The sequence below is a fragment of the Hemicordylus capensis genome, chromosome 3 (genome assembly GCF_027244095.1).
Source record: "Hemicordylus capensis ecotype Gifberg chromosome 3, rHemCap1.1.pri, whole genome shotgun sequence".
NCBI classification, from domain to species: domain Eukaryota; kingdom Metazoa; phylum Chordata; class Lepidosauria; order Squamata; family Cordylidae; genus Hemicordylus; species Hemicordylus capensis.
The window spans coordinates 116,862,967-116,890,918 of NC_069659.1; the positions used below are offsets into that span (position 1 = coordinate 116,862,967).

Genomic DNA, 27,952 nt, shown 5'->3' on the forward strand with positions numbered 1-27,952 from the left:
AGATCAACTGGATAGCCAGAAGCAAAAGAGAGATACTTTTGCTCTGCAACAATTAGTTGAGTCACTTAAAGATAGGGAGCAAGGTGATGACAGGTGCAAGAAAATAACTGCCACCACAGAGGCTACAAAAAAGTATAGGGTCATAGACATAAATCCAAACATTTTGCACACAATTTTTATTAACCCTTAACACTATTTCAATCCTGGCATCCTGTTAATCACATAAATATGTCCATCAGTGAGTGAATTAAGGATTATTAGTCTCAGGGCAAAGTCTGGAAGTAAATGATGCAGCACTCTTTCAGCAACTAAGCCAGTTAGTCTGCTCAGCGCCTAGATGGGAGATGTGGAAACTCCATATATGCTGCCTGGAATATCTTGGAAAACAGGTGGAATATAAATAAAAAACAAACGTGACACCTGAAGAGAAGTAAACTTCAAATGAAAGGAGACAGGAAAAACACCATAACAGCAGAGTAAAGAACAAGTAGTAAAAAAACAACAAAACTTTAACAATTCAAAATGTTACACCGCCCGTCCCTTGTGTTCAAAGGTTTCAAATACAAAGAATCAATGTTTTTGACCACTCATAATATCTATTATTAGTGTTCAGTTCAGTTCAAGGATTATTAGTGACGTAAATCTACAGGAAGGGATGGAAGCCACCACTATCCCCTGGATGCTTATATATTTGTAAATAGTACTGACCTGGTACATATTCTGTCACAAAACGCTGCCTGATTTCACTTATTAATGTGGCCCTGTTGTTCTGCTGAAAAAGAAAACACCACAAGGCAATCATCATTACACAGCCTTCTCCCATCTTTCAACAGAGCGGTCCACTAAAAGTCTGTGTTCCCTACTCCTAGTTCTAATCATCATGAAACTATAATGGAAAATCTACTCCCCTTGTGTATACTGTACACAAACTATAATGGAAAATCTACTCAACTTGACAAGCATCCACAGGGCCTTCATCAATAAGTCCAGAAAGCAGGGAGAAGAAGGTTACTTACATAACCTTCCAGTTATTGTCAATGTTGTTTCCAATCACAGAGAGTTTGTGTGGCTTTTTTAAAAAGCAAAATAATGCCAAACATAACAATTCAAAGATCAAACTTATAATATTAATGGATACTGTAGAACAGTAAGAATTGCAATGTAGAAGAATAGTGAAGTTCAGACACATCTGATGGTATCTCATGAAACAGTGAAGAGTGGTATACCAGGACACTGGAAAGCACATTTTCCAAGTAGGAGGGCAGATGCATGTTAAGGAATAGCCAGTTCAAGAAGAGCTCGTGGAATAGTGACAATGTTCAACTTTTCTTTTTTTATGCCTAAGAATCACTGCTTTAAAAAATAATAATTGGGGCCACCAAGGAGATGCTGCTTCCCCTAAACAAGGTCAACCGTGACCCAAGCACACTTTGCAAAAGAGAGAACAGGACAACTTTCCCAACAGTAATGGGGGAGGGAGAGGAGGTGATCCTGCCTCGCTTATGGGGGCTGGACTGGATGATCGTTGCAGATCATGGCTACCTCTTCCCCTCTTGCAGAGTCCACCGAGTTACGTTCCACAGAGTTGCACCTACCAATTGTTGCTTTTTGCTCTTCTCTGGGCACAGCCCCATGAACTCTACTCCCTACCTGAAGAGGGTGCCTTGAGAACCCCGCCCCCAGACTCTTCCGCTCCAAGCCCCTTAAGCCCACCTGAGAGATAGTTCTCTCCCCCCCCCCCACCGCCCCCCAGGGCTATGGATGAGGGCTTTGTGTTTTCCTGGGCAGCCGCCCTCCGCTGACTCGCAGCTACTCACATCCGCCATGGTCGTGTCCGCACCAGCCAGCGAAGGAAAACGAATGAGGGAACTAGGGCGCCTGCGGAGGAAGGAGGGAGCGAGGCAGCGGGCGCGTGACACAAGCTGAGGTAAGAACCGGCACCAGCCGGCGCGCAGCACTCAGCGACAGTCACCCACCAGCACAACAACAACCACCACCACCAACCAATCCCTGCCCTTCCTTTCGGACTCACACACACAAAAAAGCACCCCGCCCCGCAAAAAAAAAAAAAAAAAAAAATCCAGGTCGGCAACTACACAGCAGCGCGCGCAGACACCAAGGCAGCTCGGCCGCGCGCTGGCCTTCTCTCTCCCGAAGCCCCACCCACTCGCTTCACTGCGTATTTCCGCCCTGCTCTACCACGCAACGACCAATGGCTTTGCATAGTCTCTCCCTCGCTTCCGCACCCCTTTGCTTTCATGGCTGAACGGCGCTCGGCTCGTTACGTAACATGAACCACTTTACGTCAGTGCGTTCCCCACAATACTTTGCGACTCGAGGCGGGATGTTCGGAGCCCGGAACTCCTCGGCTCGCTCACAGACAGAGCTGTGTGGAGCGTTTCCTTTTTTTCGTGTCACGCGTTCGGTTGTTTCGGAGAGGAGACTCTATGGTCTCTTGCGCAGCGCTTAAGGCTAACTCTCTCTCCTCCCCATTCTCTTTTATTTTTTTTTAAAAAAGAACACCTTAAGAAATATCTGTGAGTTTACTTCCAAGTAAGCCGTCTTAGAATTGTAACCTAATAGGGTAAAGGTTCGTTTAGCATGTGTGCTACAGCAAATCTCATTTGATCTTCTCATCCGCCTTTTGGGATGGACTGGGTTGAGACACGGTGATGTACCGGGCACGGAGTTTTAATTTGGACCACATGTCTGAATCAGAGGATTGAGCCCTCGAGTCTCCTTTCAGGTAGGAGCTAACTCTTAGCTATGAAGAATACCTCTATACATGTACAGAGTTCTTTTTCTCCCTTGTGGATAACGATGGACACCAGCATGCGGTGTCTTGGAGATGAGAGCTGGTATTGTGGTAGCAAGCATGACTTGTCCCCTTAGTTAAGCAGGGTCCGCCCTGGTTACAAATGAATGGGAGACTAGAAGTGTGAGCACTGCAAGATATTCCCCTTAGGGGATGGAGCCTCTCTGGGAAGAGCAGAAGGTTTCGAGTTCGCTCCCTGGCTTCTCCAAGATAGGGCTGAGAGAGATTCCTGCCTGCAACCTTGGAGAAGACACTGCCAGTCTGAGCTAGATAGACCAATGGTCTGACTCGGTATATGGCAGCTTCCTATGTTCCTATGCACATTTGATATTAAGTGCTATATGGTTTCAACTTCAGTACTGCCTTTTTCACTTTTAAGCCACTAATACAAGCTCAGCACTGCCATGGTGACCAAAGCAGATGGAGACTCAGACAAGGCTTTTGTTTAGAAGGGATTCTAACAGATGCAGTTCTTCTCTTGCTTGTATGACATGGAAAACTACTTGCCAAACTGCCCTCTTCTGAACAGCATTTAAAATTACAGGATCTGTTTTCTCTACATTTGGTCTCCCAAAACTCCAAACGAACCACCTAATGGTATAACAGGAAATGACTTGCCTAGTGGTTCGAATCCCCGCTGGTATGTTTCTCAGACTATTGGAAACACCTATATCAGGCAGCAGCAATATGGGAAGATGCTGAAAGGCATCATCTCACACTGCGTGGGAGGAGGCAATGGTAAACCCTTCCTGTATTCTACCAAAGACAACCACAGGGCTCTGTGGGTGCCAGGAGTTGACACTGACTCAACAGTACACTTTAAACTCCAAATATTATTCCCTGTGGTCCAATGTGGTGGTATGTTCTGTGGTATTGCACAAAGCCCCTTCTCTCAGAAGCTTTCATTTTCTGAAGCAAGAGATTTGTGTGTATTAGAGCTAGAGCTTTTTAGTAACTTTTTAACTGTCTAAAACAGGAGGATTCTCCCCCTGCCACCCCCCCCCCCATATGCTTTTGATACCATTGACCATGGTATCCTTTTGGGGTGCCTGAGGGGTTGGGAGTGGGAGTCACAGCTTTGCAGTCTTTCTGCTCCTACGTCTCAGGGAAGTTCCAGATGCTGTCACTTGGAAACTGTTGCTCTTTGAAACAAGAGCTCCAGTATGGAGTCCTGCAAGGCTCCATACTGTCTCAGTTGCTTTTTAACACCTACATGAAACCGCTGGGAAAGATTATCAGGGGATTTGGTGCAGGGTGCTATCAATATGCTGATGACACCCAAATCTATTTCCCCATGTCAGCTTCATCAGGAAATAGCCTAACTTCCCCAAATGCCTGCCTGGAGGCAGAAATGGGAAGGATGAGAGAAAACAAACAGGTTGAATCCAAGCAAGACGGAGGTACTTATTGTGGGAGATCGAGAGATGTAGGAAATGGTTTAGATCTGCCTGTTCTGGACGGGGTTGCACTCCCTAGAAAAGAGCAGGTATGTAGTCTGGGAGTACTTCTGGACCCAAACTTCTCCCTGATTTCTCAGGTTGAGGCAGAGGCTAGGAGTGCTTTCTATCACCTTGGGCTGATTTGCCAGCTACATCCATTTCTGGAGATAAACGGCCTTAAAACAGTGGTGTACATGCTGGTAACATCCAGACTTTTGACTACTGCAACATGTTCTTCATTGGGCTGCCTTTGCACACAGCTTGGAAATTGAAGTTCGTACAGAATGCAGAAGCCAGGTTGGTCTTTGGGGTTGTCTGAAGAGGTCATATTACACCCATTTTGAAAGAACTACACTGATTGTCAATAAGTTTCTGGGCAAAATACAAAGTACTGGTTATTACCTATAAAGCCCTAAACAGCTTAGGTCCAAGGTATTTAAGAGAGCGCCTTCTTCCTCATCAACCCCACTGCCTGTTAAGATCATCTGGGGAGGTCTGGTTGCAGTTGCTCAGTTGGTGGTGACTCGAAACCAGGCTTTTTCTAGAGTTGCCCCGGGGCTCTGGAACGTGCTTCCTAATGAAATTAGAGTTTTCTCTTCTTTGAATACAGTGGTCCCTCGACTTACGAACTACTCGACATCCGAAGTTTTCGACTTACGAACGACAAAAATGACCGGAAGTCGTTGCCGGTTTAGATGCGGCTTCCTCGACTTACGAATTTTTAGATGCGGTTTCCTCAACTTACGAATGTTTCCAGACCTCCGTGGGTGCGCTTTTTGACTTACGAAAATTTCGACCTACAAACGTGCGTTCGGAACGGATTAACTTCGTAAGTCGAGGGACCACTGTATTTTAAAGAAGGGTCCTAAATGATACCTGTTTAGTCAGGCTTTTAGTTTATAGTTTTTATGCTTTGATTTTAGAGTTCTTATTGTATTTTAAATTGTTTTAATTATGTTAATGTTTTAATGGACCCACTGACAGCTGCCGCTTCACCTGGGCCCTCCTCCTTCCCAAAGCGACCAAATTCGTTGCTGCCTGTTGCCACCCTTGTGCAGCCAGCCTCCCTCAGCTGCCAAACTCCTTGCCGTTTCCAGAAGTGGGCAAGCTCCTGTTGCCACTCTCGTGCAGCCAGCCGCCAAACTCCTTGCCGCTTCCCGAAGCGGCCAGCCACCAAACTCCTTGCTATTTCCCAATGCGGCCAAACTCCTCTCCGCCTGTTGTATGCTGGCCAGCCGCCTCCTGCCTCACGCGGTGCTTGTCTCCCGCCAAAAAGCTGAAATTCTCATGAGTGGTGCTGCCACTCTCGTGAAAGTTCTTCCACACATCCAGGACCGGCACGTCTTGGAGAATTACTTATACTAGCTGACCCCGCACAGCGCATCTGTGCGACGCTTTGGGGCCGGCTGTTTCCCCCTTCCTTTTTCTCCTGCCCCAGTCACTCCTCTCTTCCCCTTCCCTCCGGCCCCACGCTCTCCAGCCCTCCTCCCCTCCCATTCCTCCCCCCATACAGAGCCGCGGCAGGTGGCCAAGAAGAGCCCCGCCGCCACTGTTTTTCTCCCGTCCGCTTGCCACCGCCTTTCCCTCCCCCTGCCCGCTAGCTTTCTTAGATACAGTTAAGAATGCTTGTAGATTACAAAAGTAGGTCATTTTAGGCACATTTAAATGTATATAGTCTTTTGCAACACCCTAGTTAGGTTGGGCATAGGCTAGTGTTTCTTAGTTTAATTACATTGCAGGTAAACTATAATAAAACAGTATTGGGAATATGCAAAAGCACACACACCAAAGAAATAGAAATTCCAGTGCAAAGTCTGACTAAACAAACTTTTCCTTAGACTAAATTTCCCTTTTTCTTGAACCCACCAAACTCCGGATGAGAATTCAAGCTTCCTGCCCTCCTATCTTTGAAGGATCCACAGAGGTATTTTTTCCTGCAGCCATCTTCCATGGCCACATGTCCTTCTCTTTTCTAACACAGACCTCCTCTTCTTATTCCCAGAATTCCCCGCAAGTGCTCTCTAAGTACCACCCACCTGGTGTACTGATTGGCTGTCCTGGAGTTCACCAGCGTGTCAGTCAAGACAAGGGTTCACTCCCTGTTAACTCTTTAGTGGTGGGGTGGGGGCGGTGGCTGATCACTACATAGCTGTTCAGATTTTTGAATTAGCGGCCACTGTCAGGATTATTGTGATATCAAGAAACCAGGAAAAGGCGTTGGAAATTTCCCTCTCAGTTCTTGGAAGATAAATCTCTATTCTTATCCTTGGTATTGTAGTGTCTGTTGCTGTCTTGTCTGATGAGATGGGCAGGGGAAGGAAACTCTGCTTACCCATTATTGTTCTGAATAACTGCTATAGAAATATCTAATGCTATTTCATTAACATTCATGTTAATGCCTCCTAAGGTTCAGCACCCACTGCCAAGATTTTTTGAATGCCCCTTATTTCAGCTTGCCATAGTCTAATAGCACAATCCTATGCTTGACTACTTAGAACTAAGTCCCATTGAATTCAAATTGTCTTACTTCCAGTATGTATAGGATCGCAGCCTTAAGGGACTATTCCTTTACTTCAACTCCTTTGTTGGTGTGCATGGGTTAAAGGCTGCAATTGTAAGAATTCTTATCAGGACGTAAGTCCCATTGAACAAGGTGGGGACTGAGGTAAAATGTACTCGTTACTATGTTGTTTGTGTGAGTATGGATCCTTAATGGTTAGATGCTGACTCTCTTATTTAATGAAAAGAGTTAAAATGATCTGAACATCTATTGTGATGTATTTTAGTGTGTTAATTTTTTTCCTTTTCTTTTTTACAGATTGGAAAAATGCTGCCTAGATCAAACTGAAGAAATCATCCTAATGAAAACCAGGGGACCAACAAGTCCTTATATAGTGGCATATATTTAAGAAAAGATGTCAGCAGATCAGCAAGAAAAGCTGTTGTCTTATAATGGGGAAGTCCTTATATTGCAGCTGTCAAAAGCGAAACCATCTGAGGGAGGAAATATCAAAATGAACAAGTTGCATGTCAGAAGAATCGGTTTCAACAGTGGTACTAAACTGTTTGTCGAGAAGTCAACTGGGTCATTTAACATGAGCGGGGAAGGTGTTGAAATGATTCATTGCAGCTGTGCATCTGATTTCAGGACAGAAATCCTTCTCCCCTGTATTCTAATGAAAAAGAAAAAAAAGAAAAGTATTAAATATATGTTACTGTTGCTTCACCACTCTAACAAATTTGAGTTGGTCCTGCATTTTAACTTGGATTATGAACTGAAAGAACCCATAAAGCTACTTGCTGGTCCAACGGTCTTATGGAGTTATGCCAAAAAACTCTTCTACATTACTCCCCAAACTTGCACTGTGTTGTGTGCCCCTGTCCAGTTTTCCTCCATCAAATGGGCAGGCAAGATCAAGGGAGAGGGCATTGTTGTTCTGGGAGTAAGAGCTGCTTGTTTGTCAGAAGGAGACAATGGGCAATGTCTTCCTAAATCAGATGCATTCATCTGGGGTAGTGAGTTCCTTGCCTATGCAGTGGAAAAGCAAAAGATCCTAACTAATGCCAATTTTCTGCCTCATGCTTACAGCAGCATAGTATCTTGTATGCACATCTGCAGAGCGGAAGCAGTGAGTGGAAAATTTAGGACATCAGTTGTTGCAGTCACATGCAAAAGCCAGTTGATCTTCTTCCAAGATGGTCTGCCGAAAGAAGTCCATCAGCTTTCAGGTCAGACACCCTGTGCATTACAAATAGCTGCAGTGGAAGGAAGCAGCCAGTTGGTGGCTGTGTCATTTACTTCTGGAGATGCATGTGCTATATGGAAACACAGCTTGCAGGTATTGAACTGATCTCCTAAAGCTACTTTTGTTGTTAGAAACATGAAGATTTCAAGTACATAATCAGCTCAGTCCAGTGCTTGGTGGGAACTCTGAGCACATGGGGCTTCTGCTTCAATGTTAGCAGCAGTTCCAAGCATTCCATATTTCCATCATTGAGCTAAATTGGGCTTGTGGAGCAGGAGCTTCATGTGTGATCTCCCATATATTAATGATGCTGCTGGACTGGGCATTTTGTCTGTAAAATGGGCAATCCTTTTAAAATGAGAGGTGCTGGGTGGACCTCAAGCCAGCCTAGGTGTTGCTCTTCTTCCCTTGAAAGCCTTTCCCTTTAATCCATGCTTATGAAAGCTGGTTGTGATGATTCAGTTGGGGGGGGGGGGCTAGTCACTCCACACAAGCTCTTCTACAAAGTATCTCTTTAGAAATACTTCTTATTACTTCACTTGTTCCGGGATTGAACTCTGCCATTGAAAATAGATGCTGGTGCTAAGTCCTGTTTATCTGTGGCTCATATGAAGCCTTAAACAAGGAAGAGAAACGGTATACTTGTGTACTTAGAAGCAGAGATCCATATTGGAAATGAAACTTTTTGATAACATGTATGTCTGTCTATTTATTGTTCAACATCTACTGCCTTTCATAAAGCATCCCAAGGTGGTTTACAAAAATTAAAATACAATAAAACTCCATAGAGATCACATTCAAAACCTTAAAATCAGTTAAAACAGTGTAAACCATAAAACACCAAAAAACAACCACCATTAAAAAGATAAACAGAAACAGGAAAGGTGAAGTGTTTGACTTATTTGGCCTCTTGTATACTGTAAGCTGTTGAGTTACCTAACTTTCGTAGATTGTAGATGCTTTTTTGGAGAGAAATAGGCATGGCTACAAAAACTACTGTCCATTCACTGAACCCATGAGAGAAGGCAGTCGACAATCTACAACATTATTTTGGGGAGCAGAATGGAACACCACATAGTTTGGCTTGAGGTCCACCCAGCACCTCTCTTCTTAAAAGTACTGCCCCTTTTTCAGACAAAATGCCCAATCCAGCAGCATATGGGAGCTCACACATGAAATAATAATAATAATAATAATAATAATAATAATAATAATTATTATTATTATTATTATTATTATTATTATTATTTTGATTTCTATACCGCCCTTCCAAAAATAGCTCCAGGCGGTTTACAAAGAGAAACAATAAATAAATAAGATGGCTCCCTGTCCCCAAAGGGCTCACAATCTAAAAATTATGTCCTGATCATGGGACTTGCAAGTGAAAAACTCTTAACTGCCTTCTTTGTGGCTGAAGCAGCCCAATATTTTTGTGACTATTACTCAGATTTGCCTTACAATAGTGGCTTTGATTTGTCTGCTTTGCATATTGTGTTGGAAAGAGAAGTTGGTTCTCAGTCCAAGATAAGTGTCCAGATATAACAAACTAGAGATAGGGAATAGAACTCTACACAGACAGTAGTAGAATCATCTTGCTGACAGAAATTTTGAGAAATGAGAGAAAGATCTTTTGCATGTCTTGCTTTAAACTAAAAAACAACAACCCACCATGTGAGTAATAGCTCTTCCTAACTATATTTGCCAAAAAAAAAACCCTGCCTATTCCTCTCTCTCTCTCTTTGAAACATAGGAGGCTGCCTTATGCTGTCAGTCCTGTCCAGTATTGTCTGTAGTGACTGGCAGTGGCTCTCCAAAGTTTTTAAGCAGTTGTCTTTCCCAGTCCTACCTGGAGATGCCAGAGAATTAACTTGGGGCCTTCTGCATGCAAAGCTGATGCTCTGCCACTGAACTATGGCTCCATCCCCATATTACTAAACCTTTCAGTTAGTAATTCCACTGTACAAAAGTCTGCCTTTGTCATCCTGTTTACAGATAATGTTGTCATAAAAACGCATTTGGATATCACTCTTAGTATAATTTGAAGAGCTTCCAGCAGCAGACTGTTCCAGTAGACATAATCCTTATGCTTCTAGAATCAAATTGTCAACTTTCCAGTTGCCAGTGTAATGTAGTGGTTAGAGTGCTGGACTAGGACCAGGAAGACCCAAGTTCAAATCCCCATTCAGCCATGAAATTCACTGGGTGACTCTGGGCCAGTCACTTATCTCTCAGCCTAACTTGCCTCACAGGGTTGTTGTGAGGATAAACATAATCATGTACACCACTCTGGGCTCCTTGGAGGAAGAGTGGGATATAAATGAAATAAATAAGGGTAGGATTCAGCTGTATTATATATGTTAAAGTTAGTATTAGAAGAAATGCATGACTAAAACTTGTACTACAATAAATTCTTTACCCCCTTTGTAAATATTAGTAAGTTTTCAGGTATGAAAACCAAGTTCACATGATGAAAAAGCCAAGAGTCTTATTTTCAAATAGGACATTAATCTTAGGACCACAAGTGTGGCCGCACACCAGCCCTGCATCTCACACAAAGTGTGTAATGTGAGGCCCACATAGATTTACCTCACTGACGTAATGCATCTGCTTCTTTCTCAGCAAGGACAGATTTTGTGGATGGGACCCACGCACATATGCATGTTATGCTCTATATGTACTGGAGTGAGGCATGAGTCAAACTTACTCCTGCACCGCACTGCATAGAGAGCATATTTACTTTGTGAACTAGCCCTTAGACCAATTACTTTTCATATGTTAAGTCAAGTATTGGTGTGTTCTTGTTTTGTTTTTGTTTGTTTTGTGGGGGTGGATGGAATAAAACCATACAAGTGACTTATTTAGGGTGGTGAGTGAATGTTTGAGGGCTTTTAAAAGATCCAGTTCTCTATGTACCTCCAAAATCTGATAAGCGACTTAACTTTATTTGAAAAGAAATGGTAAAATGCCGCCTTCTCCCTTGAGGTATGAATTCTGTAAGGACAGCATTGGTTTGTGTCTGATAATTTGTTCTATGTGTCTGGTAATTTGACTATAAGATGCTTCTGCTTTATCTTAAGGGCAGCAACTCACAACTTTTTTACTTTGATTGAAATTTCCATTTTGTAGCAGCTAATGCAGAGAAATTACTGCAGGATTTGATGCAATATGGTCTAGTTGCTGTTGCTGCATCATAGGACCCTTAAGCTACCTTGCTAGCTATTGTGGATAATGTTTTCATCCAATTCAAGCAATACCAATCCATGTCAAAAATCTGACTCATAATAATACTTAGCTTGTATATAGCACTTTGAAGTGTTCAAGGCACTTCACATGATTCTATTTAACCCCGTAAGGTAAGTGAATATTATCCTCCTCCTATTGGAGAGGGGCTCAGACTGAGAGGAAGTGACTTGCCTGCAAGGCACTCAGTGAATTCATGGCAGAAACAAGATTTGAACTTGATTCGTACTTCAGTCTCTCCTAGCCGTTATGCTGCACCAGCTCTCTGAGACCTTACAAGTGATAGCTTACCTAATAATGATCCTCTCATGTGAATCCCTGCTAGGCTTTAATTGTGTCCAGATACGAGTGCCTATGTCTCAAAATGCGCACCATTCAGAAAAAGCTCACCATTTTTGAACCTTCATTGATTTGAGAACTGGTATAGTGTAATGTTAAAAGTGTGAGCCAGAAAGTCCTTGGTTCAGATATTGGCCACAAAGGTAGGTGGCCTTCAAAGAAGCCACTGTGTCTCTCAACCTCTGCCCACCCCCCATCTGCAATATGAGGATAGTGTACTAAGAGGGTTTTTGAAAGGATTGCTGAGAGAATGCATGTGATGTACTTTGAACACTCTAAAGTGCTATAGATATTGTTCCTGGGGGGGAAATCTCAAATCTACTATGAAGCTTTTAGCACAACCTCCTAGTCCCCATGCCTGCTGTATGACTGAAATGAATACATCCTTTCCCTTTCTGTCTGTGCCTCCACTTCACTCCCCCTTACTCTGTGGTCTTCCCTTGTGTCAAGTTTTGTACTTTCTTAAAAGAACATTTCTAATGCTCTTTTATTCTGCAGGTAGCTTCTTGCTGGAGAAATGTGAAATCCATCCTTGTAGATGACTTTGCTGGCATTGGAACTGAACAGATCTTAGTGCTTCTAAAGACAGGTTCCTTTTCAGAAAGTTTGAATGCATTCCATTTAACAGATTTTGGAAAGATTAACCATGTGGTAAGGTTTACTGGTTTAATGCCCAAATGACTGGGCTCTTGAGAGATTTAGCAAGGAACACACATCTCATATTTTGTGCATTCTCTCTCTCTCTTTACAGTCTGATGTGGGTCATCCATTATTTATATTCATTAGCTATATCCTCCAGTGTATGCTTAAACTAGCAGCATCTGGGGGCAAGCACTTTAAAGCCCATGTGAAAGCAAATGCCTTGTACAATTCTATAGTGACCTCCTTAGTTCTGCTTTTGAATAACCTCCTTATTTCTGTTTTGAGAATCAGGTAGTGTCTTTAAAAAAAACACCAACCTAAATATCTGTACATGTAATGGATAAGAAGGCTGTTATACGATGAAATTACACTCCTTTTAGCGTATTGTTTTTTAGAAGTCAGACATTTGCAGTATTACAACTACACAATTATTTTTATTAAACATGCGGCTGTGTATGAGTTTTGCCCTCCGTTTTAATTCTTTACATTTATATCCCACCTTTCTTCCATCACAGAATCCAAGGTGGCATGCATAGTGTTCACAGGCAGTGTCCCATCAAGGCAGTGATCCTACCCAGGCCTGCTTAGTTTCAGCAAGGCTATTGCATGATATGCCTTTAAACCATGCTGAGGGATCTTGAGTAATCATTTAAAAAACCAAACTTCAAATTATCAGAAGTTTATACCAAATCTCTGCATTTCTGGATGTACAAATTCATATTTAGAATGTTTGCAATGAAGAAAAATCTGTTTGAATGTCTTTATTGTAGTTGATATTTGGAAGTAAGTGCAGTTGAAAGCTGTGACCCCAATCCTGAGATAATCTCATACAAGTATGTTGTGTGTGAAAGGCTAGAGGCGCAAGAGAACATGAGGCTGTGCATTTACATTTTCATCACAAAACCAATGGGAATATGTATACCTTGTAGTGCAGATCACAATTACCTTGGAAACTTTGTATTAGACTGCAGATGCATACATGTCTATAGCTGATTTATACTTGCTTCCCAGTCCAGCCAGAGAATCTGTGAACGCAAGCCTGCTTCTGCATGCAGATCTGCTTTGCTGAATTTAGCCAACTGAATTAATATTCTACCCACACTTGTTGTATGCTTCTGACCAACTAAAGGTTCTTAATCTATGTGCCATTTAGTTACATATTTTATAGAATTCATTGTTTAAAATATTTATGTTTGCTTTCATGAATTAATCTCTTTCAAGTATGCCTGTGTCTATGTGCTGTTTTGCGATACCTCCCAGCTCTCTGAAGATTTTGGACTTTGACTTGCATGCTTTAGTAGTGGCTTTCCTATTTCCCATGTCTTCTAAAACTGTGCATCATTTACATTGGTTTACTGTTCGTGATCTGTCTTTAGAGTAGCATCAGTGATGAAAATGACACTCATTCTGCAGAAGAACTACAGGATAATTACTTTCTTACTATCAAAGCTCTGGAAACAAGACTGCAGGTTTGTGTCCAGTATTTCTTCTTGATATTCTTTGATCAAGGATTTAGTTAGTATTTAATGAAGTTTCACTCATTATGAACTCTTTGTGTCTGAATCTTCATATGTCCATTTTAGTAAACAGAGCAAGGTAAGTAGTATTGACTGTTCACTGTTGTAACCAGAGCTTAATGTACATGCACTATTGTTTAACTTTTAGCCTGATAGTGTTTGGTGTGTAACAACCCCATGTCTTTTAGGAGCATTTTCAAAAATTATTAGAGCAGATTGAGGAAAATTTTTTACAGGGATGTACTTATGTAAGTGTTTCATTGAATTTATTAATTAATGATTTAGTCTTGTGTGCTCTTTAGATATTGCTGCCCCAGACTAATCATATTTCATTAGGAAACCTTTGGAAACTGGGAAAGAATGGCCTACATTTTTGACAAGCCCCTGCTGAAACTTAAGCTAGAAGGGTGCTGCTGGTCTCTTTCTTAAACTCCTGCTACTCTCTGGTATTAATGATGATGAAATCATTTGTACAATCTGGAACCAACATTTGAATTTGAAAGAGATGAGAACTGCAAGCAGATGATATGATGAGACTGCTCAGTGCTTGCTGTCTTGGGATGGTTTCTGCAAAGAAATGTCATTCCCAGCAGCTTAGGTATTCATGAGATACAAAGCAGCAGGAACATTAATCTTGTGCCAGAAGAGTAATAACTACTGCTGTATAGATCAGGATGTAGAATAAAAAAGAATTGCAGTAGAATAAAAAAAAGAATTGTAGTGGCTGCAAGAAAAGACTGATGTCCAAGATTTTGATAACTGCAGAATATCTTTCAATGCATTAAACAAGCTGGGATTCTTTTCTGCACACTAGAGATTCAGAGCAGGTGAGGAACCAAGGGCGGAGAGGTGGAGTGGCTGTGGTCTACAAGAATAACATCCCCCTTACCAGGATCCCTGTTAGAGTGTCAGACCATATCGAATGTGTGTACTTAAGTTTGGGGACCAGGGATAGACTGGGGCTTTTGTTGGTGTACTGATCACCCCACTGCTCAACAGAGTCCCTAACTGAGCTGGCAGACTTGGTCTCGGCTTTGGTGTTGGAGTCGCCCAGGCTTATGGTGCTGGGCGACTTCAATGTTCATTTTGGGACCAATTTGTCCGGGGCAGGCAAGGAGTTCATAGCGGCCATGATAACTATGGGCCTATCTCAGGTGGTCTCAGGACCGACACATATTGCAGGTCACACACTTGATTTGGTCTTTCACTCTGATCAGGGTGGTGTTCCGTGGGTGGGGACTCCTGTGATTTCCCCATTGTCATGGACAGACCACCAACTGGTTAACGTTGGACTCACAGTCACACCCCACCTTTGCAGGAGCGAGGGACCTATTAGGCTGGTCTGCATAAGAAGGTTATTGGATCCCATAGGATTTCAGGAAGCCTTGGAGGGATTCAGTGTTGGCTCTGCCGGCGATCCTGTTGATGTCCTGGTGGAGAATTGGAACAGCAAACTCACCAGGGCAGTAGACATGATCGCTCCTAAGCGTTCTCTCCAACCGGCTTCAAAACTGGCCCCTTGGTATACGGAAGAACTACGGCGGCTGAAGCGGTGAGGTAGACGACTGGAGCACAGGTGGAGAAAGACTCAGCTTGAATCTGACAGATTGCAACATAGAGCTCATTTGAAGACCTATGCTCAGGCGATACGTGCAGCAAAGAAGCGATTCTTTTCTGCCCATGTTGCATCCGCAAGTTCACATCCAATAGATTTGTTCAGGGTTGTGAGAGGGCTAGTATGTGCCCCTCCTCCCTTGAATCAGAATTTGGAACCATCTATTACCCGCTGTGATGTGTTTAATGAATTCTTTCTGGAAAAAATCTCTCGTATTCAAGCCGACTTGGATTTTGTCTCCACACTCACTTCAGTATCTGATGTGGAGGTATGCAGCGATTCCTCTTATGTGGTTAGGTTGGATCAGTTCCAGTTTGTGACTCCTGAGGATGTGGACAAGCTGATTGGAACAGTGCGGCCCACCACCTGTCCTCTTGACCCTTGCCTGACATGGCTTGTTCGATTTAGCAGGGAGGTTGTTGTAGAAGGCCTGGTAGAGATCATAAATGCATCTCTGAGGGAAGGTAGGATGCCTCCTAGTCGTAAGGAGGCAATTATTAGACCGCTTCTAAAGAAGCCTACCTTGCATCCCTCAGAGCTGAGTAACTACAGGCCTGTCTCCAACCTTCCGTGGCTGGGCAAGGTAATTGAGAGGGTGGTGGCCTCACAGCTCCAGACAGTCTTGGAGGAAACTGATTATCTTGACCCATTTCAAACTGGCTTCCGGGCTGGCTGTGGGGTGGAGACTGCCTTGGTTGGCCTGATGGATGATCTCCAACTGGGAATTGACAGAGAAAGTGTGACTCTGTTGGTCCTTTTGGACCTCTCGGTGGCTTTTGATACTATCGACCATAGTATCCTTCTGGAGCGTCTGAGTGGGTTGGGAGTTGGAGGCACTGCTCTGCAGTGGTTCCGCTCCTACCTCTCGGGTAGGTTCCAGATGGTGTCCCTTGGAGACTGTTGTTCTTCAAAATCTGAACTTCTGTATGGTGTCCCTCAGGGCTCCATATTGTCTCCAATGTTTTTTAACATCTACATGAAACCGCTGGAAGAGATCATCAGGAGATTTGGTGCAGGGTGCTATCAGTATGCTGATGACACCCAAATCTATTTCTCCATGTCAGCATCATCGGGAGAAGGCATAACCTCCTTAAATAAATGCCTGCCTGGAGGTGGTAATTTTATTTATTTGTTTGTTTGTTGCATTTATATACCGCCTTTCATTAAAAACAATCACAAAGCAGTTTACAAAAGTTAAAAAACATACAATAAAATGACAATAAAAGTATTAAGCTAAAAATATAAAAACAAACCAAATTTAAAATCTATAAAATACAAGCATAAAAACAATACACAGATAAAAACACATATAAGCCGCAATAAAAACAATTACGTAAAAGCCTGGATAAAAAGCCAAGATTTAACAAGCTTTCTAAAAGCTGTAATGGAGTCTGAGGAGCAAATATCCACTGGGAGAGCATTCCAAAGTCTGAGGGCAGCAACAGAGAAGGCCCTGTCCTGAGTGCATGACAGCCAGGCCTCCCTCATTGTCGGCACCCAGAGCAGAGCCCTCTCAGATGTCCTCGTCAAGCAGGCAGCAACCCTTGGGAGCAGGCGGTCCCTCAGATACCCCGGGCCCAAACCGTAATGGGCTGGATGAGGGATAACAAACTGAGACTGAATCCAGACAAGACAGAGGTACTCATTGTGCAGGGTCGGAACTCGAGAGACTATTTTGATCTGCCTGTTCTGGATGGGGTGACACTTCCCCAGAAGGAACAGGTACGCAGTCTAGGGGTGCTTCTGGATCCAGGTCTCTCCTTGGTGTCCCAGGTTGAAGCAGTGGCCAGAAGTGCCTTCTATCAGCTTCAGCTGATACACCAGCTGTGTCCGTTTCTTGAAATAGACTACCTCAAAACAGTGGTACATCTGCTGGTAACCTCCAGACTGGATTACTGTAATGCGTTCTATGTGGGACTGCCCTTGTACGTAGTCTGGAAACTACAGTTTGTTCAGAATGCAGCAGCCAGGAATGTCTCTGGGTCAAATAGGAGAGAACATATTACTGCCATATTGAAGGAGTTAAACTGGCTGCCGATATGTTTCCGGGCAAAATACAAGGTGTTGGTCATAACCTATAAAGTCCTAAACAGCTTGGGCCCTGGGTATTTAAGAGAATGTCTTCTTCGTTATGAACCCCACCACCTGTTGAGATCATCAGGAGAGGTCTGTCTGCATTTCCCACCAGCTCGTCTGGTGGCATCTCAGGGATGGGCCTTCTCCGTTACTGCCCTGAGGCTTTGTAATGCACTCCCTAGTGAAATAAGAGCCTCCCCATCTCTGACAACTTTTTAAAAGTCTTTAAAGACGCATCTGTTCACCCAGGCTTTTAACTGATATTGTTTTGATTGTTTTAATGTTGTTTTTAGAATATTGTTTTAAAATTTTAAGTTGTTTTAAATTTCTTGCTTTTAAATTTTTTGCTTTTGGTTTTAATTAATGTTTTACTTTTTAATCTTGTTGTAAACCACCCAGAGACGTAAGTTTTGGGCGGTATAAAAATATGTTAAATAAAATAAAATAAAATAAAATAAATAAATAATAGTTTAGTCAAGTCCTTAACCTGGCAAACAAAGGACTTCAAGTTTCTAAGTTAAGAGATCAATAACTTTTCAGCGATGAGTGGGTTCTACAAGGGTTACATCATTTTGGGGTTTCAACTCCTTTTTATAAGAAAAGTGGCTGACATCTGGATTAATACCAGGGGGAGAAATTTTTAGTCATTTCTCCAACCCTGGTGCTTCCCAAAAAAATATTTCTGAGAGTTAGAGAACCCTTGGGGATATATTTTTGGGAGGCACAGACTGCTTCAGAGGAAAGTGGAAACGACCAATAATCCTGCCCCATCACTTGACAGAAAACATTGTATCAGCATGGCTCCATGTGGGTGTTAATCAGTAACACCTATAACCCCATAATGCTGTCATCAACTCTGTTTTCTTGTATTGCATAGGCTGGTTTTGCTTCTGTTCGAGAGCTACAACAGCATTTACAGCTTAAAATGAAAGTTTTGGTGGAAAGTTGCAAAGCATTAATTGACCTTGTTCAAGATCAAGAACACAGTCTTCCAAGTGCAGCAAAGGTAACTTGCATGAAGATGTTTTATAAAAGGGATGTGGGGGTTTAAGATATGTATTTCATTGATAATCTCAGACATATAATATAACATTTAAAACCTATTAAATATATTTGTTGCACCCTAGTGTTATTTTAAAACTCAGAATAAAACACTGTTTTATTCTGTTTTGCGCACAATACAGTACATTCCTTGTCTCTTCCTCCTTTTACATGCACAAAATTCATCCATTTTGTAACTGTAGCATGTTGATGTTGTTTAAAATATGTACTGCTTTTAAACAAAGAACTTCTCACAGTGAAAATAGGAAAAGGACTGGGAAACAATTCCCTGTTTAAAAGGGGCTCACAATTTGAACAGAAACACAAGGAAGACATCAGCAGTCACTACTGAGAGGGATGCTATGATGGAATGAATAATCATATTTTTCTCTCTATTTCATCTTATGTTTGTTTCTATATAAATATAAGAACCATCACTTTAAAAGGTGCCTCTTTTCCCAGGGGGTTAATCATATATGCTTTCATTGGTTTGTAGTATGCAACACAGAGGACTCTTGATGACTGTCTTGACCCTAAAAGAAATCACTTCCCTATATCTTGTCCTGACTTTTTTTAATTTTAAGTCAGCAAAAATAACAATTGTCTTTGACAATTAAAGGCAGGCCAGTCATGGAGTTAATTCTTGCAAAATACAGGTTCAAAACCTGTTGATAAGGGGCATGATGACCACAGATAAAAGGTTCCCACACAATATCCACATTTCCATCACAAAAGTTTATAGTGTGGCCAGTTATTTTCTGTAGATTGGATGGTACAATATACCACATCATAGTCATCTGTTGAATGCAATTCTCTCAGGACAGAACAAAGGAAAAAAATCATAACGGATTTTTTTTTAAGCTGACAGGTAGCTTTCCTTCAGCAATGGGTAAAAATAATTGTAGAGCACTGTGGAAAGTCTCACACAATTTAATTGTAAATGTGAAGCATATCTGTAGTAATTCGAGCTCATCCAATAGTCAAAATATATAAAGAATATTGTGTTCCTGTTTCCTGGATGGTTTGACATCTGTGACATAGTCTCAAACTTTTATCCTACAGCAACTGCTTTGGGTACATATTTCTGTATAAATATGTGTATCTTTTCATGTAAGGAAGGTCTTGTTTCTCTCTGGGATGAAACAGAAAAACCTTTTGATAATGACACACCAATGCCATCTAAAGACCAAGAACGACTTGTAGAGGAGGTTTGGTACCGCATGATGGATGACAACTTAGTGGTAGGAGTAAAACTTGTGGACTCATTTCTCTTGTAAGTAGTTTAATTTCTATATAGTTTTACTACTAAGTAGTCCCCCTGTAGTAAGGAGGGGTAAGACCCCAGTAGTGGAGCAGAAACGTCCAGGTTTGCTCCCTGGCATCTCCAGTTAAAAGATCAAGTAGAAAGCAATAGATTGTGAACCGCCCAGGGACCTTTTTTTTGTATGCGTAGAAATGTACTCAATAAATAAAAGTAAATAAAGATCTCTGCCTGAGGCTGAGGAATTTCTGCCAGTCAGAGTAGATAATACTGAGCTACTTGGACCAATGGCCTAATTCAGTATAAGGCAACTTTGTATGTTCATGTGTTAGTGATTATATAGTTCAAGCCTACAGCTGCATAGTCAAAATAAGTCAGCAAGTGCAGAAGCTGAGAATTGCTCCAAGAGAAAAATTTAAAAACATAGGCTTGTTATTTACATCTGGTATGATAAAAACGTAAGATTCACTTTATGTTTTGGTATAAATTTAACATGATGAAATTATGTTCCAGATATAACAAACACTGCCAGAAGAAAATGTGAACTCTTAATATAAGAAGCATCCTGGATTTTGTAGATGGCTTTTTAAAATTGTACGTGTTTGTGTTTGTTTGTTTTTGAACAGACTGCTCAGTGATGTCACTCTGTCTCTGGTAATGGATCAGAAATGCCCTCCAACTAAGTGCCAATGTAATGTAGTTACATTAAAGACAGCTGTGCAGGCACAGTCTGCATCACATTGGCAACTGGACCTGCTGCCTAAAAGGATCAAGTTAGATTTCCATAATGGAAAAGAGTGCCATGAAGGACCTTCTCAGATAAAGGCCTTTACTGCAGTTACCTGCCTGTCCCCTTTAATGGCATTCCATCGAGTACATTGCATGGTTCTGTTGCATGCAAAAAAGAAAAGTTGCAAAGATAAAAATCCACAAAAAAGCAAAAACATGACCTTATTGTGTGGCGATATTTTATTAAGTTTGGCAGAGATTTCAGCTGGAAAACACTCTATTCTTCTTAATGACTATAAATGTATAGGTAAATTTTACATTTATATTTAAATAAAATTCACATTTATATGGTGATATCCACAGATTTGGTGCTTTGCAAAGAAAGAGGTCCCTGTAGTGAGGGATTTGCAGAATGGAGGAGGAGATAAATGGAAATAATATATTACTATCTGAGTTATAAATACTCTTCGTATTCATATTAGAAAGACTTTGGGTTGGTTACAGTGGGGTATGGAACTAGGAAGCCAAGTCAAAGCTTGAGGTTTTGGGGATGCCAGGCATTGCGGTGGGGTGAGGGGGAGGTCAGAGTCATCTGAAGGCACAGCAGATTTTTGAGCAGAGTTGTTTGAGGGTGAGCATAGTTGTATTTGATCTGTATATTTCTTGTGATCTTTGCTCATCCAGCCCTGGATACATAACAGTTCAGGAAAACAGGGTGTCTTTGTATACATGTAGCACCTTCAGTCTGCACTGTATTTGCAAAGCATATGTGTGCAGTCCCTGCCCTGAGAAGCTTCCAATCTAAAATTTTATACAGGAGAAACAAAAGAGGAAAGGCGGGGGTGGGAGTGGAGTGGAAGCAGGGATAGGTGGCAAGTCATGCATGCTTAGGTTTCGTTCCAATAAGTAGGGGTGTGCACAGAACTGTTTCTGGCAGTTCAGTTTGAATTCGAACCACCAGTCTGCAAACCCGTTCGTTGAACCGACCGATGGTCCAGTCCGTTAAATTGACCTGGTTTTGAGGGGCTATGCTTGTAAAGGGGAATCGGGTGAGGTTTCTCTTTTACAAGCAAAGGGGAATCCCTTTAAAAGGTTTCTAACAGTGGGGGGGGGGGCAGTGAGACGGCAGCTTAGTGCTGGAGGCTTCTCTAAACCCCGGTGTCCCATCCCACCCCCACCCCCCCGCAGTGTGGCAGCGGTGCGGTTCTGGCCTCCACAGATATGCAGAGACCAGAATTGCACCACCGCCCCATGGACTGCGCTGCTAGGGGAGCACCAGGATTTAGAGGAGCCAGTGCCAGTCAGGTGCCCTCTCGCTGCACACCCCCTCCTGCCCGTAGAAACCTCTTAAAGGCAGGATTCCCATTTACAAGCATTGCTTGTCAAACTGCTCTCTAACTGGCAAGTTTGGTTCAAGTTTCGGCCAGTTTGGATCGAACCGATTCTGCACACTTCTAACAATAAGGTATGGTAATAAGCGAGTTTGCCAAAGACTTGTCATAAAAGATGGGTTGGGGAAGGTTTTGAGGGAAATAGGAGAGAAGGCATTATAGAGGTGTTTTGGTGGCTGTTCCAAGTGTAAGCAGCAGTAGAGGAGGAAGGGTGGAGTTGTTTAAGGGAGCATGGGACTTCAGTCAGCTGAGGGTGGTGGAACTGGAAGAGCAAAGGCCAAGGGCAGAAGTGTAATGGGATATGAGAGCAGAGAGAGAATGGAGGGCTTTGGAGGTAAGGATCTGAAAGTGGACAAGAAGCCAGTGTCAGGATTCAAGGAGGAGCATCCCATGGCTAGAGCAATGAGAGACATGAATTATTGTGGTAGCAGAGTGCTAGACAGAAGAGAGGGAACTTATGTGACGCAATGGAAGAGTAGAGGAGTGTAAGTTGTAGCTAAGACAAGAGAGGGCCTGGGCATGAGCTAGACTAGAGTTTTTGTCAAAGAGGCAAAGAATGTATCAAAAAAAGTATCAAAAAAGGAGTGTGTGCGTGTGCACACGCATACGTGCGAGAGAATAAGAGAGATGATTAACAGTTATTGCTCCTTGTTGTGCTCATCAATATTAAACCAAAACTCTTTGATTTATATAAACGTTTTAATACTGAAAGTCTGCATTGCTGATCAGGCTCTGAACCTGAAATAGTTATTCCGTTTCTAGCCATTTTTGGCCTGCCCCATTCCAAAGATGGGTAACTTTTTAAAAAGTGGAGGCGGGGCCCTTGTCTCTCCCCCCCCCCCCCAATGCAGAGCATCTGGAAGAATGCTTAATTTGATGAGTGTTTTTGGAAAGAAGCGACCTAATGGCACAGCAGGGAAATGCTTGACTAACAAGCAGAAGGTTGCCAGTTCAAATCCCTGCACGTACTATATTGGGCAGCGGCAATATAGGAAGATACTGAAAGGCATCATCTCATACTGCACGAGAGGAGGCAATGGTAAACCCTTCCTGTATTCTACCAAAAGAAAACCAGGAGTCAAAATCGACTTGATGGCACACTATGTTACCTTTGGAAAGAGAGTTTGATAACTGATACGAAGCAGCCCACCAAACAGGTTGCTCTTGGCTGATATTAGATATAGTATACAGGATGGTTTGCAGGCAATGTTTTGGAAGAAGCAATATTATCGTACAAAACAGCACATTGGACTCTTAATTGCTTAGTGCTCAGAGTTTAGAATAAGGCAGCAAAACAGTCACAGATGTTTTCCTATTCGAAAATCAAAGCATTCTAGAGGAATACAATATCTTCTTTATATATATTTCTCTTAGACATACCCATTGCTAATCCTATGTGTGGCAGCTTTCGCGAGAGTTCGCAAGCAACTGCCGATAGCGACCGGGACAGGCTAGAGAAAAATTATGGCAGTGGTGGCAGCTGGCCAAAGAAAATGGTGGTGGGCGGGAGGTCGCAACTGGCAAACAGACAGGCAGTTACAACTGGCAGTTGGCTGGGGGTGGGGGCAAGAAGAAGGCGGCAAACTAGGGGCTCAGATGCTCTGTGCCGGATCAGCTAGTTTATATTATTTCAGGTTCAGCAATCTGAGGTTTTTCTTGACTGAAGTGTATGAAATGAAGAGATGGAAATCTGAATACATAAAATATTTTGATAAATATTTGATAATAAAATAGATATTTTTATGTACCTTTTTAATCCTGTGATTTCCGTCCCTTCTGAAGGCTCTGTGAAGGATCTTCTTGTGCTTTGTGCAGTGTCACATAAGCAGGCATTTCAAATAATCTCCCCTGACTGCACATTGATTCCTTTGAAGACATGGCTACTGGAACAAATGGCATGTGTGCCAGTAGAGGAATATCCTGATTGTATGGTCTGTCGAAAATCTGGAAGTCTGAATGGAACTCTCTTCAAGTGGAATCTAAAAACACCATTTGAAGGAATGTTAACAGTCTTTTACAGGTAATTGTTGGAAATACCTTGTTCTCATCTTATTGATTCCTAAGGTAGTTCATACATTGCCTTGTACCTGTGGCAGCCCTATGTATTACTATCACAATTTAAGCTGGTTTTTAAATGTATACAGTGCCAGCTGGATAAGCAGATAATTAGCTAGTCATTTGTATCATAAACGATGTGCATAGGTGAGCATACAAAAGATTGCAACTACTAGTAAGGTAGCTTAATGCTACTGCTGGAAATGAAGTTAATATAAGTTTGAAACAAGGCACAAAGCCAGCTTTCCTGCTATTTTCAAAGCCAGCTTTGCCGCTAACTTGAAGCATGCTGTATTCTACTTTGAATTAGCTTCTGTTCTGTTCTGCTAAGAAACAGGGAAGAAGCTGCTGCTTGCTAATGTCAAGTAACCCAGTAGAAAGCAGAGTGCACAATCAAAGTGAATCAGTAGAACATGCATGTAACTTTCTCTGAACTCTGCCCAATTCTCTGAAAGGATATTTTTGTACAGGTATGTGTACAGATATGTACAGGACAGATGTTCACTGTGAACACTGTTGGTGAATATACTTCAAACACCCCACTCCAGTGAAGCTTCTAAGAAAAAAACTCCTGATTTGCATGTGAAGAGCCAGTAAGCTTGCACAGTCTTGCTCAGTGAAGTCAGCTCCCTGAACATCTTCAAAAGAACCTGATTCCCCCTGCCCCAATACAGCTAATGCAGAACATCCTGGTCTCCATTACAATGCATATTTTGGTTTGAGAACAAGATAGAACTTTTTAGATTATAAGAATATAACTAAATGTTAACTGCAGCTTAATACCACCCTTCTAAACAAGTGTACAGTCAGCATAATTGGTGCTGTTGATCTTTTAATTGTTCACTTTTTGCCCCTCCTCATACTCCAAAGAGAACTTTGCTTGCTCAATGTCCATGTTAAGCATAAATACGTTGTATTATGATCAGTTTTCTGGTTGACATTTAAATGTTAAAACTGTGTTTAAACCTTTCTCTTACTGAATTTTGATACAAAATGCTAAAAAACTTCATTATATATCTGCTTCTACTTTACAGAAATCAAACCATCTTGTTCCAGTGTCTTCATAGCCTCTTTGGATCAATATCACCAACCTGTAAGATAAGACCCCTGAGGTTAGGAAGCAAGAAGGTACTTGCTGAACAGCTTGCACTTTTTTTAGAAAAGGAAATGGTCACACTCAGGCACTCTTTCTCCTCTGCTCTAAGACAGACTGAAAACCGCTGGTCTCTGACTTGTAAGGAAAGCAAAGAAACAGACTGTATCCCTGCAGTGCAACAGGTCAGAGAGGCATTCAAAAAGGAGCAGAAGCAAAGCATGCTGGGTATGAACCAAACAGTGGGTGGTGACTTGTACAGAGGAATTATTTTGAATGTAGCTGAAGCCCAGCTGAATTCTGACATGATTTCATGGCAGTGCTCTTCTCTCTAATTTTGTTTTGTATTACTTTTAAACTAAAACTACATGTTAATGCATTCTATATTTTAATTCCTATTTATGATTAAAAAGGCTTCTGTTAGTGCAGTTATTTCTGTTCAGCCAGTGATCAATTGTAAGAAAGTTCTTTTGCAAACACTCACATGACTGCAGCCATGACTATATTTTTTTGGCTGAGCAGGCTTACCACTGAACACACTTTTTGTCAGTATTCCATGTTCCCCACCTACACTTGTTCATTTCTGTCCAGGATAGCAGACAAGTGATGGGGCCTGCAAAAACCAATTAGGTAGCATCCTGAGAGCGGTCATATGTTTGGATCTCCCTCGTTTGCCAAGTAAAAGATGATACTTTAGCTGCATGGGGGAAACACCACTATTTGTGAAGCTGTATCCCAAGCTCCTAAGGCTGTATTTCACTGGACCTCTTGGCGGGGGAAATAACTCCCCTTAAGCAGATATTCTAGAGCAGGGCTGCACAACTTCAGCCCTCCTGCAAAGGTTGGACTACAACTTCCATAATCCCTGATTAGCCACTGTGGCTGGGAATGATGGGCGTTGTAGTCCAAAAACAGCTAGAGGGCCTAAGTTGTGCAGCCCTTCTCTAGGGTATATTCCTTGATGCAGCAAAGCATGCTTGAAATATCCATTCTGTCTGCACAAATTGGCTGCCTACTTGTAACTTGCTATGCTGATTTGTCACAGTAGGAATGAGCTATTGCCTGAAGCAAATGGAGTTTTGATATCTTGGTTAATCTCTTTAGGTACTGTTGTTCACAATGGAGGTTAAGGTTATTGGATGCTGTAGATGGTTGGATGCTACAGGTGGTTGCTGGTTTTATGCCTGTGTTCTCTGAATACGCAACTGAAAGCTTGCTGAATAATTGAATAAAAATAGTTAAAATATAGTGTTTTGTGTAGATGTATTTCCTTGTATATACTACAGAAATAAGCAGTAACTAAAGCTCTGCCTCTAGCTGCATGATCGTGGCCTTTAACATACAGTCTACTGGATTATAATCTCTCCCTACATTTCAGCTGTCAAAATATTATGTGGCAAGTGTGCCAAAATCTTTGTAGTCCTACAGTGCCCATAGCAGTCAAGTATTCTGTGCCTGCACCTTCCTCTGGTGAAGGCAAAGTATTTGATCTAAGCACAGGAATATAAGTTTCAAAATACCTCTCGGTTACAACCATTGTTGCTAGCTTTGGGCAAGTCACTGGCTCAGATACTGCACTCAAACAGGATGCAGGCTTGTTGCTTCCACAGCACTTAGCACCTGTCATCGCTCTAGAGCAAGCTGGAGAGGCTCTATGCTAACAATACTGCATCAGAACAGCTGGGAGTCAGGTACAGCTGTTCCAATGCCCAGGTTGATAGAATAGAGCCTCCCCTGCCTGTGCTAGGAGCAGTGACAGGTAACTGCCACAGAAGTAGTGAGCCCACATCTCTGTGCCGTATGTAAGCCACTACCCTTTTGCCGGACTGTTATGAAGATATAAATACTATTTATAAAGCACTTTGTATCTGTTGAAGTGCTACAAATATGAATACAATTACATTTAAAGATATAGTATGCAAACTCAAATACTTGATTGAACTCTTGATGTGGTGCATTTATAAGGGAACTGGAAGCAGATCAAAACCAGGACTGACTATTCATTGTGAAGACTGATCATTGGTGAAGATGCAGTGGGTATAATTGCATCTCTCTGCTGGACCAAAAAAAAAAATCACTTTAGTATCCAAAATATGCTAAGCAGGCATGTGTATACTTTTTTCCTAAAACTACCTCTAAGTTTGTCACCTCCCATGGGTGAATGTCTACTGTGCCATGGGAAAAAGTGGCCAGAAGTGATTTTTCTGTCATGTAGATATTCTACTACATCTTTTACAATTTTATATTATCTGAAGGCCACAGAGCTTACCTTTACAGGTGTATTCAACTTGTGGAGTAAAGAAGCTATAGTGATGACTCGTGTAGCTTCCTGCATGCACTGTTCCTGTTGTGACTATGGAAATTACCATAAATAAAATTTACGCTCATATACACCAATGGGGTCTGAACTGTCAGTGACTGGCCAGGAGAGGGATCTTGGGATTGTGGTGGACAGCTCATTGAAAGCGTCAACTCAGCGTGTGGCAGCTGTGAAAAACCAGTTCCATGCCTGGAAACATAAGGAAGGGATTTGAAAATAAAACTGCTAATATTATAATGACCTTATACAAAACTACGGTGTGGCCACATTTGGAATACTGAGTGCAGGTCTGGTCACCATATCTTAAGAAGGACATTGTAAAATGGGGGAAAGTGCAGAAGAGGGCAACCCAGATGATCAGCCTATAGCACCTTCCTTAGAAGGCAAGGCTACAACACCTGGGGTTTTTTAGTTTAATAAAAAGACGACTGAGGGGAGACATGATAGTGGTTTATAAAATCATGCATGGTGTGGAGAAAGTTGATAGAAATGTTCCTCCCTCTCTCATAAGACTAGAACTGGGGTCATCCCGTGAAAGTGATTGCCAAGAAATTTAGGAGCGACAAAAGGAAGTACTTCTCACACAACATGTAATCAACCTATGGAATTCTCTGCCACAAGATGTGAGCAAAA

The 27,952-nt window shown here is 42.1% G+C and overlaps 2 protein-coding genes and 1 long non-coding RNA gene across 4 annotated transcripts in view; 1 reads left to right on the plus strand and 2 right to left on the minus strand.

Moving 5' to 3' along the window:
- The window catches only part of MOSPD2 (motile sperm domain containing 2), a 47,184-nt gene extending 44,941 nt beyond the window's left edge, over positions 1–2,243 (minus strand). The window contains exons 1-2 of one of the 2 annotated variants that reach the window (XM_053306978.1): positions 1,818–2,243; positions 709–769 (exon numbers count right to left, since the gene is read on the minus strand). In XM_053306978.1, coding sequence (XP_053162953.1) covers positions 709–769; positions 1,818–1,826 — 70 coding nt within the window. In that variant the 5' untranslated portion in view covers positions 1,827–2,243. Of the gene's footprint in view, positions 1–708; positions 773–1,817 lie in introns of both variants that reach the window. The other variant, XM_053306976.1, reaches the window with a different exon arrangement.
- Positions 2,244–7,138: 4,895 nt separating this feature from the next.
- On the minus strand, positions 7,139–23,374 carry LOC128349859 (uncharacterized). Its single transcript, XR_008319040.1, has 2 exons — positions 23,232–23,374; positions 7,139–7,427 (listed from the first exon to the last, which is right to left on the minus strand). It is a non-coding gene; the product is annotated as an uncharacterized LOC128349859 (long non-coding RNA).
- FANCB (FA complementation group B) lies at positions 7,170–26,245 on the plus strand. Its single transcript, XM_053306975.1, has 8 exons — positions 7,170–8,093; positions 12,078–12,230; positions 13,598–13,690; positions 18,307–18,435; positions 19,586–19,743; positions 20,358–20,767; positions 23,634–23,871; positions 24,941–26,245. Exons 1-8 carry the CDS (start codon positions 7,170–7,172, stop codon positions 25,332–25,334), a joined length of 2,499 nt encoding a protein of 832 aa, XP_053162950.1. The 3' UTR covers positions 25,335–26,245.
- Positions 26,246–27,952: the final 1,707 nt, after the last annotated feature.

What these genes read in the sequence shown, in the direction of transcription:
- FANCB (XM_053306975.1), top strand. Translation starts at nt 7,170, where the DNA reads ATGTCAGCAGATCAGCAAGAAAAGCTGTTGTCTTATAATGGGGAAGTC. An exon ending in TATGGAAACACAGCTTGCAG is followed by an intron (nt 8,094 to 12,077) that starts GTATTGAACTGA and finishes TTTATTCTGCAG; the next exon opens with GTAGCTTCTTGCTGGAGAAA. An exon ending in ATGTTAACAGTCTTTTACAG is followed by an intron (nt 23,872 to 24,940) that starts GTAATTGTTGGA and finishes TCTACTTTACAG; the next exon opens with AAATCAAACCATCTTGTTCC.